At 35.0% G+C, this 20,124-nt stretch overlaps 1 protein-coding gene across 1 annotated transcript in view; it reads left to right on the top strand.

Annotated features, from left to right (window-relative positions):
- The window catches only part of LOC149775589 (ferric reductase 1-like), a 43,344-nt gene extending 23,248 nt beyond the window's left edge, over positions 1-20,096 (top strand). The window contains exons 4-15 of the mRNA XM_089944053.1: positions 4,634-4,731; positions 6,194-6,281; positions 7,109-7,312; positions 8,788-8,886; positions 9,673-9,826; positions 11,539-11,655; positions 13,214-13,344; positions 13,804-13,890; positions 14,748-14,828; positions 16,039-16,138; positions 16,736-16,885; positions 19,055-20,096. Coding sequence (XP_089800179.1) covers positions 4,634-4,731; positions 6,194-6,281; positions 7,109-7,312; positions 8,788-8,886; positions 9,673-9,826; positions 11,539-11,655; positions 13,214-13,344; positions 13,804-13,890; positions 14,748-14,828; positions 16,039-16,138; positions 16,736-16,885; positions 19,055-19,146 — 1,401 coding nt within the window. The 3' untranslated portion in view covers positions 19,147-20,096. The remainder of the gene's footprint in view (positions 1-4,633; positions 4,732-6,193; positions 6,282-7,108; positions 7,313-8,787; positions 8,887-9,672; positions 9,827-11,538; positions 11,656-13,213; positions 13,345-13,803; positions 13,891-14,747; positions 14,829-16,038; positions 16,139-16,735; positions 16,886-19,054) is intronic.
- The last annotated feature ends 28 nt before the right edge of the window (positions 20,097-20,124 follow it).

The following is a 20,124-nucleotide window of genomic DNA, read 5'->3' as shown; positions in this document are numbered from 1 at the left end:
AAGGGCCTTTTTTGGTGTAGGGGTGAGTTTAAGCAATCAGCTTTAACTGTCTTAAGCCTTTGCCACGGCCAAGGCCTACTTCTGGACTGCGTACTGTTGACGATGATGATTTGGTTGAAATCACTAAGGGTGGTACGGTAGGCTTAGTCACAGGGTTGACGTGTTTAGCTCGGGAAGGTCGTATTCTCTTCGGTCGTAATAAAGAAGTCTGACACATTTATTTCAGACTTCTTAACTCGGCTAAAATGTCCAACAGTACCGTGACCGTTTGAGTTTCACCCTCTTGTTTCTTTGCTGCTACTTCTTCTTGTTGTTTTTTTTCTTTTTTCTTACCTCTTCTTCTTGCTGCTGTTGCTGTAGGAGAAAAGCTTGTTCCGCTTCCTTTTGTCGCTGTATAAATTTCTCCAATTCTTCTTTCTGTCTCTGTCTAAAATTCTCCACGTGTGGTAATGAAGAAGGAGACGAAGGTTCCGGAACAAATTCTTGCGAGGTAAGAAAATCCACAATATCCCAATTTACAACTTCTGAAAGTAAGTCCGGGTTCCCTTGGGCGGTCTCCACTGCTGGTGCACCCCAGTTAATCGTTTTCTGAGTTTCCGTCATGTTGAATCACTGTCGCATAGATTGACTGCACACAGGCGCTAGCGAATCTATATAGACCACGTGACGTCACAGAATGCTCTCTTCGGATTGGATGCGGGCTGACTGAATTTTGTAACGCGTGTTTGGATTGGTCAATGAACTCAATCCATTTCAATCCTTCCTACCCCTATAAATAAGCGCAGTTCACTGCATTGATTCACCTGTTCTCGGCGCCTCAAGATGTGGACCACAGTCGAATCATCCACCCTTGTGTCTTCAATGATGTTTAGGACGGACATGCTAATGTATGTCCGATCCAAGTGGACAGTTGTCCACAAGTCAGACACCAGTCTGTGGATACGTACCCCATTTTTTATTTTTTATTTTTAAAAAAAAAAATCCCATGTTCAATTTCCCTTGAGGCTATACAGTCCCACCCTGTTTAAATTCCTTTGACGCTATACAGTCCCATCATGTTCAATTTCCATTGTTCAATTCCCCTTGAGGCTAAACAGTCCCACGATTTTTCGTCCATGTTAAATTTCCATATTCCCATGTTCAATTCCCCTTGAGGCTAAACAGTCCCACGATTTTTCGTCCATGTTAAATTTCCCTTGAGGCTAAACAGTCCCAGGGTGGTTAATGTTAAATTTCCATTGAGGGTAAACAGTCCCGGGGGGTCTGTAATGCTAATTCCCATTGAGGCTGAATCGTCCCTATTCACTACTCATAAACTAAATTGACTGGCATCCTTCTGGCCTAAAATTTTTCCAGACAACACCATTTCTTTTAACTACTGAATCTGTCAACTTAGCCACTCCAGCGATAATATCAAACATAAAATTGGCACCATTTTCATTCAGGACAAATCAGCCATCATTAGAATATTTTTTTTAGGATGTACAGCGAGAAGAAGAAATCAAGATGGCAGTCACAGGGGCTCGTAACGTTGCTTACAATTTACCTGTCATACATGCACTATACAATAACTACATATTGCATGTATGACGGTTAAATTGTAAGCAACGATATTAGACCAACAAGTAGGTCACCACTTTGTTCTGACAGCGGAGACCAACGTTGTCGGGCCATATTCCATGCTGAAATTTTACTCTGTATTAACCTCCACATCAGTTCTGACTTATCTGGAAAGCAGCATCATCCCAAGGCAAGAATAACGGCTGGAGGAGTATAGGGGGCAGGGGCCAGTTTTTATGTACAAATTTAATGCCGCAATCAGTGACCTAGTATAAAAAATCATAAAAAATCAAATACACAAGTGAGGTCAAAAAGGTCCATATTTTTAGATACCTATATTAAAACAAATCATAAGAATAGCATTCACTTGACCAGAGAAGTCAATGGCAGTTCATAGCAGAAGAAGTTTATGCACCCCAACCCCTATTTTATACATGCATTTTTCACATCCAAATGCCATTTTTGACACCATGTGGTGCTCACAGTGCAAACGCAAGCCCTTTCCCTGGATGAAAATTTTTAAAAACATTGTCTACTAAATAGTTTGATGCAATTCAGAATAGTTGTCATCCAAGCCGCTTTTGAGATACTCTACTTGCGTTGAACCCACGTGTCTACTGCTATGGGAGCCTAGCTCTTCCTCCTAGCCAACTATTGGTATTTCACTATCAACATACTGCAGAGTAACTATGGAAGGTGTACATGCCTGACATCAATTTCAAGAACAGAACAAGCCCAAAACACCTAGTTCACAAATATATCCACATCTATAAATAGTAAACAATAATAGCTGAAGAAGTCGCACCATAGCCTTAAGTTAAGAAATTTGCCAGGGGCCAAATTACGAAACTGGACCATGCCACCTATATCACACGGAACTGACTAATGCTTGGGACGTAACTGCGGTTAGGTCTGGCGGTAACGGCAGAATTTTGAGAGACAGAGACATGCTATTAATAACAATAATATACACAGTTGGTATGTGTGTATGTATTTATATATGTATGTATATATGTATGTATGTATGTATGTATGTATGTATGTATGTCTTAATCTCGAATTTCCGACACGACTGTCTCTGTCTCTCTCTGTCTCTCAAAATTTTGCCGTGACGGCCAGACCTAACCTCAGTCATGACCCAACCGTTAGTCAGTTCTTTGTGATATACTCCTCGCTAGAAAGTTCCCAGCGAGTGTTCTTGCCCTGCAGTGATGCTGCTTTCCACGCATGCGTCAGCAATTAAACAAAATAAGGTCATTAATAGATACATACATAGGTTTTCTGTTCTGACAGGGATTATTACTGAAAAGTGAGTGTTCTGAATGATTTAATACCATAGGTAAAACGAAGAGTGAGTTTAGTTTCCATCCTGATATCATGGTCAGTCGAAATAAATTTATTAATTACTAGCGAGCGTCCGATAACTCAGAACTGACGGGGAGGTTAACACAGCGTAAAACTTCGGTATGGAATAAGGCCCGACAATGTTGGTCTCCGCTGTCAGAAGAAAAAAGGTGGGGCAGTACTACTTGTTGGTTAAGCAACGATACGAGCCCCTGTGATGGCATTATGGTGGTCAGAGAAATATGAAAGTGAGCTTACATAGTAAAGTTAGGACACAATCGTCCAATTTAAACTGGAAATTAAATGCAGGGCCTGATCGGTGAGGGGGGTCCTGATCCCTCCCCCACCCGCTAAAAAGTGTACAAACACAAACATACAGTCACTCGTGACTTGAAATGTGGTCATCGTTTTCTTCTTGCGCACATTTATTGGGTATTATGCACACTTTCAGCAAACAGATTTTTGCTATGGTGCCCTTTCAAGGAAAGTCAAGGCCCTTTTGAAATTTTGGAAACCCCCTCCACCAATAACTTGACCTGAGCCGGCCTTCAAATGTATGTTAATACAGAGCGAAGAACACCAAACAGATATACAATTTCTTGAAGGTCAATGTCTTTATTTACTTATTCAACCAGTCGCTAAATGTAGGACCCGTGATACCATAGCACTGCAGTAGAAATATTACGAACTTTTATGTTCAACATCCAGTTTCAAACCTTGCCCTTGATTACTTAAATTAGTGACTCTTTTCAATAATTTAGGCATCATATTTTTTAGGTTAAAAATTTCATCGAGCTAATACGTCTTCATCTCATGAGTGAAACAAAGTTATTTATTTCACAAATAATATATAACGAAACTTACCTGCGTTCTCTACGTGTATGTCCTTCGTACTTTCTCGGTCGTAGTTGTCAACGAATTTACATTTTACGGAAAGAGAAACATTGGTCATTAGATAAATTAAGAACAAAATAAAATATTTGAATGCCTAAAACATTGGTAAATGTTTTATAAATCTATTGATCTATAATACGTTTTTTATATTATTTTTATGATTTATTTATTAACCTCGTTCCGTTTATGTATTCTTTACCAAACACAAATTTAAGATAACGCTATTTTTAACTACAGGTCGGCTTTTTCGAGCCCGTTTCGAAAAGTTGAGTGTGTTATGTCTTCAAAAGGAATTTGATTTGAGATATATATAAAAAAATTAAAAAAATGAAAAAGAGTATCGTTTTATTTTAAATCGATTCAATATATCTCATTAGCTTTGAAAAAATGCAAGCATTTTTAGAAATGTCGCCTTAATGGTTATTTACTGACAGTGGGAGAAAACTCATCCTTAACACACGGTTAAATTTGTCCATAATATTTAGTACAATCGTGCATATCTTGCATCAAAATGTATAAATACAAGTTATCGATGACATTATGATAATTGTATGAAATTCTGTAAGTGAATCAGTCAGCAAGCTAATCTGCATAAGGATAGCAAACATTAGGGTGACCCAGATTTTGTCACCCTAATGCTACTGTCGCCATAATGACTACCCAGTGACAATGAACTGTCGCCGTAATGACGGTTTCGCTGAAACACACACCTCTTTATCTCATGTATAATTCATTACATTTATCTGGACATTCATTTATTAAAAAGACAAATATTATCAATTTAACTTTGAACTGAACCTTTACGTGAATTCATAACTATTAAACTTTTCACCAGGGTGGAGGAGGACTAACCCATAAAGCTGAAACCGTGAAGTCTGGTTTGAATGTCACTTGGATAGCCCCAAACGTGATTGTTGGAGATATCAAACTTTTGTAAGCAGTCCTTGAATACTCTGGAATGGTACACACAAAATGTCAATGTTTCGCTAGCAGAAGTCGCCCTTCTCAGATTTCCAGCGTGACCATGCTTGAATTTGTGGTTTAAAAGCAAACAAATATGGAATAAATGGTCATGATATTCCTTTACATGTATTACCAGTGATGATTTTTACAAATTCACGTATGCTAAAATGTGTTGTTCCCATTGATGTTATTATGTTTGTATGTGTTTTATAATGTTTTCCATCCCTTTGCAATTTTGAAGTAATTAGTTTGTCTGATCATTTTAGATCCCTTGTTATGCGGCGTTTTGGATTGGTATTTTCTGCATTGAAAGTATCGACGATGACCTTTTGCTGCAATATAGAAGCTGATAAGAGTCAGGGCTGAAAAATGACAAATAATTATATTTTAGTGTGATATATGTGTTGCCATATGATCTTATATGTAAGTAAAGCAGCTACTGGTTTATATTAAATATCTTGGATTGATGATAATAATTATTTAATAATAGGTAAATTTTTCGCATATAAAGAAACATTATAATTATGCTAGTGATAAAGACTACAAGGAACCAAAAACATTATGTGGATAAAAATGGTGGGTCTATTGTGATGTATATCTATATTATGTGTTTCATGTTTTATTAATCATTGTAGATTGTAAGGGTCAGATTTATGCGCATTACATAGCTTCATGATTGCAGATTGTACTTAAATTTGATGGAATTTGAGTTCAGGTCATTGACATTCCCTTTGGAAATTCTGGTCCAACTGATTTCAGATTGGTTGGATGCTAAAAGAACCTTGTTGACAAGTTAGAATATTCTGAAAATGAACCTTTGAACCTCATCCTCTTTTATGCTATTGTGTTTTAGTTGTATAGCAGGTAGGGAGAAATAGGACTAATTGTTCATTTCCTAACATCTGAAGAAGAATCAGTATTTTAGTGAGGATCAAATGTTATTATAGAGGATTTATTTATTTATTTATTTATTTCAATCATCCATTGAAATTGCAGATTGCTCATTGACTTTAAGATAAAAATGACTTACTTGGAATTACTTGAGTTCATTTCGAGACATGTTTGATTATATCATTGTGATACATCAAGACTGTTATGAAATCAACAATATTCAATGCTATTTGCAAATCAGCACAACAGACTGGACTTCGTTCAGAATACCACTGGAAGTTATTAGCAATACTCTATACTTTTAGACTTCTAGCCGTTAAAGACTATTTGGAATTTAATTCACGATGATGTAGTTCTTTAAAAATTTTCAATTTATATTTTCGGGAAATGAATTATTTGTGGAATTTTACAAAACATTTTGGTTTTCGGCCTTTTCTGTTACATAGTTTAGGATCAGTATTGACAGAGGATATTTACAGAGAATAAATATTATTAACTTTGCCGAAATTACTTTATCCTTCTTATAACTGTTTGATTTTAGTGCAACGTTTGTATTCAATTATACAACATACTGGGTCAACGTGACATCACCGACAATAAGATCAATTGGTACTGCAGCTTCAACTCCGGTAAATTTTGAATTCGAATGGAGTGTGTGTGTGTGTGTGTGTGAGAGAGAGAGAGAGAGAGAGAGAGAGAGATACAGAGATTTAAGGATATCATTGGCACTATACAGATGTTATTTTTGTGTTCTATGAATGTTACCATTATGAGGGGTTTTGGCACGAATGTGAATATTTATAATTAATTATTAACAGGTAATTAAAAAATGGTTGGCTTGAAATTTAAACACTGATTCAGCGAAAATTAAATGAGTCACAATATTTATTCATTACTTAAAAGAATAAAAACTCCTCTTTGTTAAATTGTTGTGCCTTTAATTTGTACCTTATTACACCTGGAAACTGTTTTATACTGGCTATCCATCCCATATTCTTGAGTTCTGATACACGTCAAACGTTAAATACTGAACACACCAATCCCATTGTTTAAAAACTCATGCACATTTTCCTGGGAATGGGCAATTATTAGAGAATTATATGGTCAAGATCATTGTGCGTTTTAGAATAGAAAAAATTGGCAACTGATCTCAGGCATCCAGTGCATATTGAAACAACTGACTAGTGTTGGAAAATCTAAGCACACAGTAGAACTCACACTCTGTCCTAAAGAATTAGCAACCATCTTTAAAGTCTTTATATAAACATCTGACAACAGATGGAACCAGCCAAACCAGATTTTGCCCAGGTTGCATGTATTTTGAAAGTGTGATATCCAATTGAATTTATTAAAGATACAAAAAAGAACGAATTTAGACGTAGAGTTCAAATTTTGTACGTAAGATGTTTATAGAGACAGCGCATCGTTTGCTGAACTGGTTGTCTGTTGTTTGTAGGTACCACCAGCACTGGGATTAATACAGCTTGATGATCAATGTGGTGTGTCCAAGGGTTGCTTTTCAGACTGCCAAAATAACAAGTGCGGCTTCCTGGTAACATGGCGAGACACCGGGAGCAATATAGATTTTGAACTCGTTGGACGCAGCACTGGTTCTGGAGATTCATGGATAGCGATTGGCTTCTCTAGTGATTCTAGAATGGTGAGCATTGCATTATAACAGTTGAATAAGTCTATTTAAATCGTATTCAGTTTGTATTAATATTCGACAATTTCCATTACATAGTAAGGATGTGTTTATTATTGCATGGCATTGCCAGTTTTTGTTTATTTGTATGTTTGTGAACTAATTCACACTGGACGGCCCGTCTATATTTTCTAAACAAATTAAAGTTTGGAACACGGGCTAATTATTGCATGCAAAATGTACATTGTTAATTTCATCCCCCAACAATACAGACATGTGAAATTGCAAGTAGTTGAATACTATTAAATGTTTCACCCAATATATAACTCTTTGCATTATTTGTCTCAAAATGTGAAAGAAAACATTTCGGAGCAATTCGTTGTCTGCAATATATTTTCTTTATTTAAACGAAATATTTTATGTGATACTGCATCGCTTCAGCTCAAGATCCTCTAACTATGCTATTATTTATGCATCTTTAACCATGTGGTTATTGACCTATTTTCCCTCTTATGGTTGATTGTCTCCGTCTCTGGCACATTTTTAAGAAAGCAGATAACGGATATGGCTGGAACATGGAATTTATATGGCAATTGATCTCATATTCGTGTCTCTTCTTTCTTCATATATATATATATATATATATATATATATATATATATATATATATATATATATATATATATATATATATATATATCTTACATTAGTATGTTTGATGTTTAATAACTATAACTATACCTCCCTTTCGTTTACTAATTTAATTCTACCAATGGACGCAGTTACTTAAAACCATTCGGGGAAAAACTCTTTTTCTTCACCATCTCCATTTTGCAAGGCGGGTTTTGTTTTAAAATTATAATAATGTATTGTTCCTCGAGAATATATATATATATATATATATATATATATATATATATATATATATATATATATATATATATATATATATATATATATATATGGGTGGAGGTTCATTGGTCCTTGTTGAATGGCACATCAAGATAACATATGAAAAGTTGTTATAATATGCCAAGACAGTTGGAGTACGTGACTTCACCAAAGATGCACAACGGTGGAACACTTTGCCTGGCCTTTTCCTGATTTAAATGTACACCTTCTGCTTTCGAACCTGGCAAACTAACTACCAAGACATCACGATGTACAAGACAGAGACAGACAGACAGAGACAGACATAGAGAAAGATTACAAGATTCATGCATATAATTCGTTTTGATTGAAGTTTTTGTCCAATTATGGATAATTGAATTATGAAATGTCAGTCATATGCCGTACATTCTTTTGAATAGTTGCTTAACATTATTGCAGACATGATTTCTTGGATACAGTTACATGTAAACTGTTCCGTTACAGCAGTTGTAGTCATGAAAACATGAGCCCATTAGGTCAATATCGACGTTCAAATGTTACCAGTATATTATAGCGATACTTGTTGGAATCATCGATATAGTTACTTTATTTTCTTGCAGGGAGAAGACAGTGTAATAGAATGTGTTAGCCATAGAGGGTCGTTTCAAGTTCAGCAATCATACAATAATAAAGGCTACACCAACAGACCGGTCGCAAATGTATGTCTCTTCAATACACAACTGAATAATGTGTATGTTGATTGATCAAATAAGGGAATACGTAGATATTACAATTACAAGTTCTATGAATATGCTTCAATGATTTCATGTGAGATTTTAGATTCTAATAGTGTAGGTTATCTTGATTTGAATCGAATTTCAGAATTTATTTTAGTTTATCAGTTCTAGTACCTCTTTTAAAACCATTGGGGGGCCCCGAGTGGCCGAGTGGTCTAAAGCGCTCTCCGTTACGGATTACTGCCATCTCACCTCTGTCTGTGTGGGTTCGAGTCTAGGATTCGGCCAATGTGGGTATGTGAGTAAGCTTGCCAGTAGCTTCTCGTGGGTCGGTGGTTCTTTCCAGGGTTTTCCAGGGTTCTTCCTCCACCATTAATACTGGCCGCCATGTATATCCTATCGTGTGCTGAAAAGTGGCGTTAAACCCTACAACAACAACAAAACTATTGGGAATATTTCTTAATACATGAACCTATCACATGTAATGTTAGATGGAGAAAAAGTAGACATGATATAAAAAAATTCTTAGAATTATTGTTTTATTTATTAATTATGGCGTAATAGAATTTAAAATTGCTGTAAATGTACAGGACGTATCAGATCAAAAGGATCATTAAGACTTTACATGTTGATGTTTTACTGTTTAACGGTGATGCATGCAAGTGTTTAAGCTTTCACTGCATTGAAGACTAGATGTGAAAAAATTATGAAACATTTGCAGAAAGTAACCAGTACAGTTCTTATGATATTTATGTATCTATTTATTAGGCTAAGTTAGGACTCACAAATCCCGCAGAAGAATATAAGGATGGGGTAATTAGATGTAAAATATCCCGCCAAACGAGGGGCCTAGGTGATCCGGACTTCTTCGACCTCGATCGGGACTGGTACATTCTGTATGCGGAGGGAGCGGCCGGAACAAGTTACGGGGCAATTCTATCATTTACTTTACATTATAAAATCAAATGCTCTTTGTTTTAATTTTTCACCAACTGTATTTGATCCTTACAAACCATTTGGGCCTGCATGTATACCTTAGTGTATACAGCTATAATTTCGGGCATCAGCTTGAAGAGTTTGCAACACAAGTACCGGTCTCAAGCTAAATACTCTTACTTAAAAGGATTACAATCATATTCAATATGAAGACAGCGGGTTTAGAATGTATAAGAATAGACAAGGGGTTAGTAAATCTGCAAATTGCAGTTTCACACCTAACCCTCGATTTGTTAATAGTGTTTACATTTGTAGTAACGCTTTTCAGTAATCGAGATGTCATTTAAATTGGATAAATTTCCAAGTATTATGCCGAGAAAAAAAAAAGATTTTCACCTGATAACAAGCAATAAACAAAACTTACTAGCTAGAGAAAGAGATGTAGTAAACAGACAGAAGCAGAATACTAGTGTGCGTGAATAGAATAGCTTTAAACGTGACAGCTTGCTTAAAAATTGGAAAACGATAGTTGGAGAATTTCAGTTACATCCGTTTACAGATGTCAAATTACAAGTTGGAAATTATCTATTCAAACCGTACTAAAAAGTCTCAAAACGAGACACAAAAAACTTTAGAACCAATGTAAAGAGGCCTGAATAGCAGATGATTAAAAGAAACCGTGGTGATGGCGCCTTATACAGATGCAATTTTAAAAACAATTAGTTCATTTATTCGAGGACTATATTGTGTGATTTTCTGCTTTAAGAAATAAATAAGGTATGGACTAATCACTTGAACGATCTACAATCTCGATGCAATCTGAACTTTCTCATGTACATTTCTGTAACTATCATCTTTAAAGAAAGATACCCGTGAGATAGCTAGCATAAAAGATTGAACTTAGGTCTGCGTTAATGCAATTCACCTGTGAGAGAATCTCACAAATACACAGGGTAAAAATATATTTCCGGTAGTGTAGGCACGAACTGTTTGATGCGTAATATGATTGATAGTTTAAAAGGTTCACGTCACCTGTCACTCGGAACTTGTCGGCTCCAGAAGAAACAAGGACTGTTTATATCCCATTGTGAGGCTAACAAGTGACAATGCTTCCTGTCTGTATTGCCTCAGAGGACTACACTAAGGCTTCGGCACGATTAAGAAGTATACTTCTCTCCGAGAGAATAAAATATTGTCTTGCATCAGCTAAGTGCTAATGTGTATCCACCCAGTGATTTGATCTGTTATTATTAATGTTGCTCGCTTAGTCTCAGTTAGGCAAAGAAGACGTGTGAAATTTAAAGAACAGACATAAGCTTATATTCATAAGTTTTGAAATATTATCTTGAGGTATCGCTACTCTCAGTCTGTTCTCACATTAGTAGACTTTGCCCTGAATAACGTTTTTCTTTAAATGTTCTCTTTCTGCTAAATTACCATTTGAATATGCAAGCTCGAGCTTCTTTGGCATAACTTTCTGTAAAAATATATTTTCACTTAACACATATATTTTCACAAATATCACAATCCTAGCTAATTGTAAAACATAAAATAGATATTCCTCACACCTTCATCAGTAACCTTCCAGGGCATTACTATATACAACAGATTTCAAAACTACACCATAATGGTTCAGTTAAAAGATGTAAAACCATTTGGGAACACTAATGCCAATAATTTTATTTTCACCATATCTAGGTCTAACGAAATTTCCCCATACCAAGAAGCCCTTTGTATCCGGCGTTGTAGCAGACCTGCAAAGCTTCGACGTCATCGGTGGCCAGACTAATAAATATCCATTGGTCAAGGCTCATGGTAAGATAAAAATAATGACATTTCTCAAGAATAAACATGATACTTCATGTATTTATTTATTCTATATTTTTTGTCAAAGATTCGTTAAAAGAGGCATTATTTATAAGTACTCTGTTATGTGTGCATAAATAATATACCTTTATATTTCAAGAAATACTACAATTGCTAAGTATATGAAATACATTTTTACATATAAGAGTATACCGAAAATTACGTGTTCAAACTCACAGATTTAACCTAGTATCGGAAAAAGTGTCAGTTACAAATGTCCAGACTGCTTACTAATCGATTATCGTATGGGGGTCAGTCATATACCATGATTTGTATAAACATTCATAGCCACGGGTCATCTTATTGGGGAATTATTGTGACCCTGTGTGTCTACAAACCCTTACATTAATTTGTTAATTCATTACTTTTTACCGAATTGATGTGATTATTAGTCGCATTAGTTGTAATAGAGATATTGGAAAAGTAGTTTTCTCCGATTTGAATTGGCTGTTTACAATTTAGTGTACGCGTGAACAGTATCGTACTCTTTGGTCAGTTGAATGGAGACGGAGATACAAGTAAGCGTATGTAAAAGATCCATATACGGGGCCCCGAGTGGCCGAGTGGTCTAAAGTGCTAACCGTTACGGATCACTGCCATCTCACACCTGTCTGCGTGGGTTCGAGTCTCGGGCTCGGGGAATGTGGGTATGTGAGACAGCTTGCCAGTAGTTTCTCGTTGGTCGGTGGTTCTTTCCAGGGTTTTCCCGGGTTCTTCCTCCACCATTTATACTGGCCGACATATATGGCCTGTCTTGTGCTGAAAATGGCGTTCAACTCTACAACAACAATATCAAAGATCCATATGTGTATCTCGTCGTATGTATTGATATTCTAACTGTAGATATTTAATGGCGAATACTGCGCAGTCCAACACAACTCCCTCCCAATAGCACTCGCTGAGTTGCAATATAATACAATATATACATAGTTCATGAATGCTCTCTTTGATTATGTGAACATAATTGTTTTCGTATATTTTTAGAATAAACCTGCTTCTCAAAGCTAAGAAATACTCTATATACAGGTGTTGATAATTCAGTATTTGTGCAAATTTTAATATGGCAATATTTCGGATATGTTCGATCATATTCGTTAACCTTGATGGGAAATTACAATGAGACCTCCCTTCACTGGGTCATTAGGTTTCGCCTTAATTTTCTGAAATTACATGTTCATAATTTGATAATTTTTTCAAATGTCCTTGTTGCACGAACATTATTTTTACGCTTTGGCTTGAATATTTACATTCAAACTACACTTACCTCCCCATCATTCAAGCAATGATGACGTCAGATACAATGAAAGCAGATAGAGCACATCGCACGTACTTTCCAATGTCCAATACTCCAAGATGGGAAACATCGTTCTCCTGTGATGTCATTACCTCTTATTTTGGATAATGTCAAACTTTCGGAAAAAAAGATACATGCAGCTTATGACTTAGACTGGTCATAAATAGGTATATAAATTTTACAATCTAAACAAGTTTTATCTTATACTTTTAGGTTCTCTGATGATATTTTCTTGGGTCATGTTCACGGGGATAGGCATTGTTGTTGCACGCTACTTTAAGAACACGTGGGGAAAAAAGAAATGCCTGGAAGGGACTTGTCTGGAAGAGAAGATAAGGTTGATGGTTAGAAATTTTCTAAATATTTCAAATGAACCTGGCCTACTTTAAACGTCATGTTAGAATGACAAAGGATATAGGCTAATCAACACAATTCATGTTACAGGAATTTGTGCAATTTCTTATTAAAATCTGGAATAAATCATACGCATGTCAGGTCATATGGAATATTATTGCTAGATATATGACGCTGCACCAAAACAAGAAACATATTATACACGACTTTTAGCGATTAACCTGTCCCGGGCTCCACCTCTGTGTGTTCAATTCACGAAGTTATCTTTATCAATACATGACGTCCCGTCTACAGTAATGTGTCCCATAAAATGATGCTTAAACTAAAGTATTTATTCACCTGTGTCCAGAACAAACAAAACAAAAATGCCATTTGGCACTAAGTAAGACTGTCACAAGATAATTGTAATTCCAAGAACTCTACTATTACTCATTTTGTATTTATTTCAGATACACATAGCATGCATGGTTGCTGCTCTCGCTACATCAGTCGTAGGATTCATCATTATTTTTGTCGAAGTAGAAGGCTATAGCAACGTGAGTTTCTTTTCTTCAATTCTTTTTTTTTTTTTTCGCCCTTCTTTTTTGTTTGTTTGCTTTCTTCTTCTTCTTCTTTTTAAATGACATTCATTTTTCGGCAGGATATAAACAATCCTGTATTAAAACCACCCCTATCCCCTCAAATCCACAAAACAATAATAAAAACAAACAAACAATAACAGCAACGAAACAGGAAGTTTACATGCCACAGTGTTTAAAAGGAGATAAATCGTCTATACTTAACAGGCGTATTCTGTTCTATAAATGACAAAAATATTGCCCCGACGATCTTCCCCTGAAAATGGAGCTTTTCTTTTACTAGTCTTTCTTAATATGCAGATCAATCAGTGTAGTGGTATTCCACATGACTGCAATTTATTTGACTTACCTTCACTCTCGATGTGGATTAATCACTCATAGATTAAGGAAAGTATTTAGTCCTTTGTTTGGGACTTGGGCAAAATCTGCGGTCCTTCAATTAAGTTTTGAATATTTCAGTGTAACATTGAAAAACAAAGATAATACCCGAATGCATATCAAAAATCAATTTGGATATGACAGAATGTATAGTGTTGTATCTACAACGCAACGGTTGAGGAATTGTCAAATTAAAAGCAACTTCCTCAGTATCTAATGAAAGTTCCGATGCTGAAATTTAGCCACTTCGTTGCCACTTGCTTACATGCAGAGTGTTTCAAACACCATCAAACTTAAAATATCGTTAATTGATTACACACCGTAATGAAATTATAATATATAATGGATCATAATCCATAATCTGTCCTTGTTTAAGTACTATCATATTTGTTACAAAAGCAAATGCGGTTCTTTAGATTAATTCAGTGTCGTTGCAGGTACCTAAACGTGAGGGACGTGAGTATCTCCCGGCTCATCCTATATTGGGAATCATTACTACGACGTTGGTGATAATGAACGTGAGTTATTCAAATGAGTCACGTGCATTTACATACATTCGTGCTGAATATGCTTTCAAAATAGATATAGTCATGATTTCAACCGAAAATTATTAAGGCTTTTATCCATAGAGCAATGATGAATTTCCACTTATTTTTAATAAAACATGTCACACAATTTTATCGAAATTCTCTCTCTCTCTCTCTCTCTCTCTCTCTCTCTCTCTCTCTCTCATTTTATAAGTCTTTGGAATGACTCAACCGGGGTCTGAACCCGCGCCCTCCTGCATCCGAGGCGGTAAGGCAACTGGAGGCCACCGGAGCGGTATGGCAACTGTAAATAGCTATAAATGTTTGAACTGCCTCTGACTGGTTCGTCGTTTCGCTTAAACCATTCCTTAACTCGTTTGGATGTACTTGTCCGACATCGAGTGGGAGAGTACTTGTCCGACATCGAGTGGCAGGGCTTTCACGGTTCGGAATGCTCAATATGCAATGGTTGTAGAACTATACTTTTTTCATTTGAAGCAAATTTCGTGTTTAAATCTTAAGCGTCTCTCTAGTCAATACGAATAAAAACAAGACCTAAAAATAGAAACAATTTATCAATTTCTATAAGGATTGTGAATAGCTAAAATAAATGAACTACATTTTGTGGCCGTACAATAAGAGTGGAGGTGAAGAGTTTACTTCGTCCGTCAAATCATGGTTTCCTTAAACTCCAGTGGAACAAAGGTGTATATATTTGTATGTTGTATAAATTTAATATATTATAGTCAGTACGCTATGTTGTTGATATACCACTTCCTGTATAAATATTTGATGGAAAGGAAGTTAAGCAAGCGTCATTTCCGTCTAATTAAAAATTTATACATCTCGTAGAATACCAAATATACAGCATACATATTATATTGTTTATGTGTTTACATGTGTGTGTATATATATATGCATTGATTGCTGTACATGTATTCATATTTACTTTACATACGTTCATACCGTGCATACACCATGAACATACATTCATGATTCATACTGTACAGACAGATCGTATTGTAACAAGTTCCATGTCCAGAACAAGCGGCGTTTTTGTCATTGATAGAAGTCATAATACTGTCTATCTATCTTACGTTTTTGAATAACAAAATTCTTCTAAGACACGTGATATGATTTACATCACATTAATCTTTTGTACTTTTTTATAAGACTAACAGATGAGTTATAATTCTTCTAGCCAATGATAGCACTGTTCATGCGGCATCTATGCGAGGGGAACAAAAAGGTGTTGGAGGAGGTTCATAGGGTAGTGGGAATAGTGGCATATATTCTCTCAGGTAAAACAACAACAATAACAATAACACAACTATTACAGCAACAACTACATCTTTTCCTAGCACCATACTTATTGCTGCTGTTGATAACACTGGTACTACGATGACTCGAACTGTAATAAAATTACCATTATTACGAGAGTATTAACTACTGCTGCTGTTATTACTGAAAACAGCACCATCATAAACAATTGTTACCTCTACCTGTTTGCTGCCGAGGCCGCATTGAAGCTTGACAAAGCGATCACTGTGGCTTCTATTTGCGTGTGTACGTCTGTGCGTGTGTCCGTATCCTAGGTTAAATTCAAAACTAAAGCTTATTTAGGTTCCACTAAATGTTATTTTTATCTCATACTTAAATGAAAAGGAGGTTCGACAAATAGGGGTCTCTTGCTTTGCAAAAGTCGGAATAATAATAATAATAATAATAAACAACTTTAAAAATGTACTCAATGTAAGGGATGTAAAAATATCTGATCTTTTTATCACTAAGGTCCTTTTGTTCCTTTTTCAATATATACTTTCCTGAATTTCATCGCATACCTCTTTGTTCACTCTTTCGTTGTTTTGTGTTACTAGTGTGGTAATTTGTTTTTCCAGCCATCTGTATATGCTTTGGATTCCAGTTGGGGAAGGCAGGCTCCCCGGACTACGCCATTTACATTATGATCGGTTATGTCGTCTACGTTGTGTTGATGGCTATCGCACTGGAGGTCATGCGAATTCGTAATAAAGAACAATGTAAAATTGGTAAGTCAAAATCAGTGATGAAACTACTCATTACTTGTAGAAATAACATTGTATTTGTGTATTTCAGATTCTTCAAAGGTGTGGTGAGTTTTTACAGAAATTTGCTCTCGATTTATTATCGCATCCGATTGTGAAATCAAGTGCTCTTATGGCAAGGTTAGTTGTCTGTCCTTTGTCCTCTGTCGTCCGTCGTCCGTTTACATTTTTTATTTACAGCTTCTCAAAAGTAGCTTGACTAGTTTGCACACGACTTTTACAGGGAGCTTTCTGGCATAAAGGCCTTTAGATTTGGTATGGGAATAACGATCTGTAATCCAATACTAAAGTCATAGCTAAAAACCAAGAATTCCATAAACAATTGTTTTTCAGAAGGTGCTCAAAAGTAGCTGATCAAATTTGACAGAATACATTCTGGCATAGGGAGCTTTCAATTTATTTTAAATAATGCTCCTCTGCTGTCCAATATGGCCGACGTTACTAAAATTAAATGTTAATCGACTTCTTACAAAACAAACTGATAAACAGAATTTAACAAGAGTAGACACAAAGTACCATAGTTTAAAAGTTTTTCTGTTTGTTCCTTTTTGTAAATGATGCCAATCTTCTATCAGTTATGACGGCCTTTACTAACATTACAGACAATCAATGACTTATCAGAATTTGTTCCGTAGAATGTTACTAAATTTTAAAGCAAGCATTTCGGTATTTTAAAAAACTGCACAACAATACTCTACAAGTATAAGAATCGTTGACAGTTTCACCACCTTCAGACGTCCTATCAGAGACAATTATTAATTGTGATATTTAAATCAGCATTACGCTCGATTTTATATATTGTGTTTGTCATCAAATATATTTACATGATTATTTGAAAGGAACGGAATATTTTAGAAATCAATTTTCAATTATCAGAATAGCCAAATCAGGTATAATTGGAAAATAATGAGTGACTAGAAATATGTTTCATGATTCTATGAAAGGTACACATTCAAGAAGTTTCCTTGTATACGAAACAGCGTTTCAAGTTATGTATGGTTGTCTGGAAGCCTGCAGTTTATAATGAATATAAAAGATATTTAAAATCGCTCCTGTCAAAAAAAGAGGTAGAAAAGGGGCCCATTAGAGAAGAATTTACATTTAGTTGTGTTTCTCTATACACTATAATCTATAATATAACGTTGATTTATTTGATTAGTTATAATCGACATCTACATAATGGTAGAAACAAATACATCGTGTCAATATTTCAGTCAAATTAATGTATTTTCCTCCTATTAGTTTCTTCACATATATGCAACCAAAATATTTTAGATCCGTCACAATTAAACATTTCGCTGGTAACTATACTAACAGTATGTCGCTAACTTGGACTATTGAGAATGCAAAATTAAATGCTCCTCAGCAGGCTATAATTGCGGCGTCTAAAGAGTCGTCATGCGGTGGAATGAAGCAAACAAAGCTGAATACGAAAACTTACAAACATGTACAAATCAGTCTGTGGAAAAAAGATATGATTAACGCAACCATTCTGTTCTTATTTATTGACGAGAATATTATCTTCAGATAATTTTAATTTAGGAAGATGTCACTTTTGAAAGAACGTATCATCGGCCGCCCTTTTTAGACACATAGTCTAAACTTTCTAATAACTTTTGTCGCTTACATGTATGTATGTACGTATGTATGTATGTATGTACCTATCTGTCTATCTAACTATCTAGCTATCTTTCTTTGTATTTCTGTATATATGTATTTTTGTATTTGTGACCGTATAATTGTTTTTGTAATCCTGTACTTTTGCTAGCAAAGTATATGCGAAGAGTAATAAAACATTAAATGTTTTGATTCTGAGTCAATATTTTGTAAACTACAACAAATAACATCTATGGCCGCAATAAATGAAATAAGGTATCAACTAAAAACCACAGAAAATAATATAAAGTACGAGCGCATTCACTGTCATAACTGCTATTATCATAGTGCATCAGACAGAAATGCGACAGTCAATCCAAATCGAGACGCTGTACATTTCGAATCAGGCTTCGGGAGAGAGAGAGATAGAGAGAAAATTAAGACTGAGAAAAGCTAGTGAAATTCTATCCATGGACACTCATGGCTTTATTGTTTTATGACATCTTTCTACTAGACATCTCATATTTCTACTTTCAGGAGAGAGTAACCAAAAGCGTTTGCTGTTTGTCCATGTGACAATAACCATTTCCTTCGCCATAGCTCTGGTTGCCATCGTTGCTTCAGAATGACTCTGCTAAGAGTTAAAACATATAGAAGACCAGCAACGAGAAAATAAAATCCACTGTTATTTCACGATTATTTTAAAATAGAAAGTTACCATTCCTATCAGTTTTACATTTATATAAAATCAATGAATAATTTGAATAAACAAATTTTCTCAAATGATCACTATACACAACTTAAAGATTAAGTTTACTACTGATAAGGAAAATGTAATTAATAATTCTGACATAGACACCTTAATATAAAAACACAATAATAGGACCAGGATGAGAATGAAAAGTTCATTTTTAGAACATTCTAAGTTGGAAACAAGGTCGGATCTTTTACAAAAACTTTTTGTAGATCAGGCAGACCATATACTTTCCAATGGCAAAACTAATATCTTAACCTCAAATCCCAATACATATGCTTAAAAAATTACATTGACCAGGTAGACAATTATGGACAAAGGTCAATCAGACAATACAAATCAAATATATATATATATATATATATATATATATATATATATATATATATATATATATATAACTCAGCACGTATAGCAATGTTATTCTAAATATAGGTAGAATTTACAAATTGTAAATCAATCTGAAAGAGATAAATGGTTGCATTTAGACGAAACTAACATTTTGAAAGAAACAATTAAGATGTGTAATAAGCATTTTTAATTGTTTTAAATTTTTATCCTCCTACGAGGAGTTTTATATGTTTTAGAAGATTAAATACAACAAAATACCTAACTTTTGTCAGAATTTCAAATAAAGTGACACAAAATACAAAATATTAGCTTCCAAAACAACTGGTATATGACATTTGAAACAGATATTAAGTTACAATTAGAACTCTAATTTGTGTAGCTTTGTTATAGCCTGATGGTACAATAAACGCGATCTGAAACCAAATTTATTCTGGAAATCAGACGCACCGAGAATAATATAAGTTACAAAACATATACGTTCTTCTTTTTATTCTGTATTTAT

The sequence above is a fragment of the Sinohyriopsis cumingii genome, chromosome 19 (genome assembly GCF_028554795.1).
Source record: "Sinohyriopsis cumingii isolate HCF-2022 chromosome 19, ASM2855479v2, whole genome shotgun sequence".
Classification (NCBI taxonomy): domain Eukaryota; kingdom Metazoa; phylum Mollusca; class Bivalvia; order Unionida; family Unionidae; genus Sinohyriopsis; species Sinohyriopsis cumingii.
Note: the sequence above shows the minus strand (reverse complement) of the source record. Positions and strands in the feature narration are given on the sequence as shown.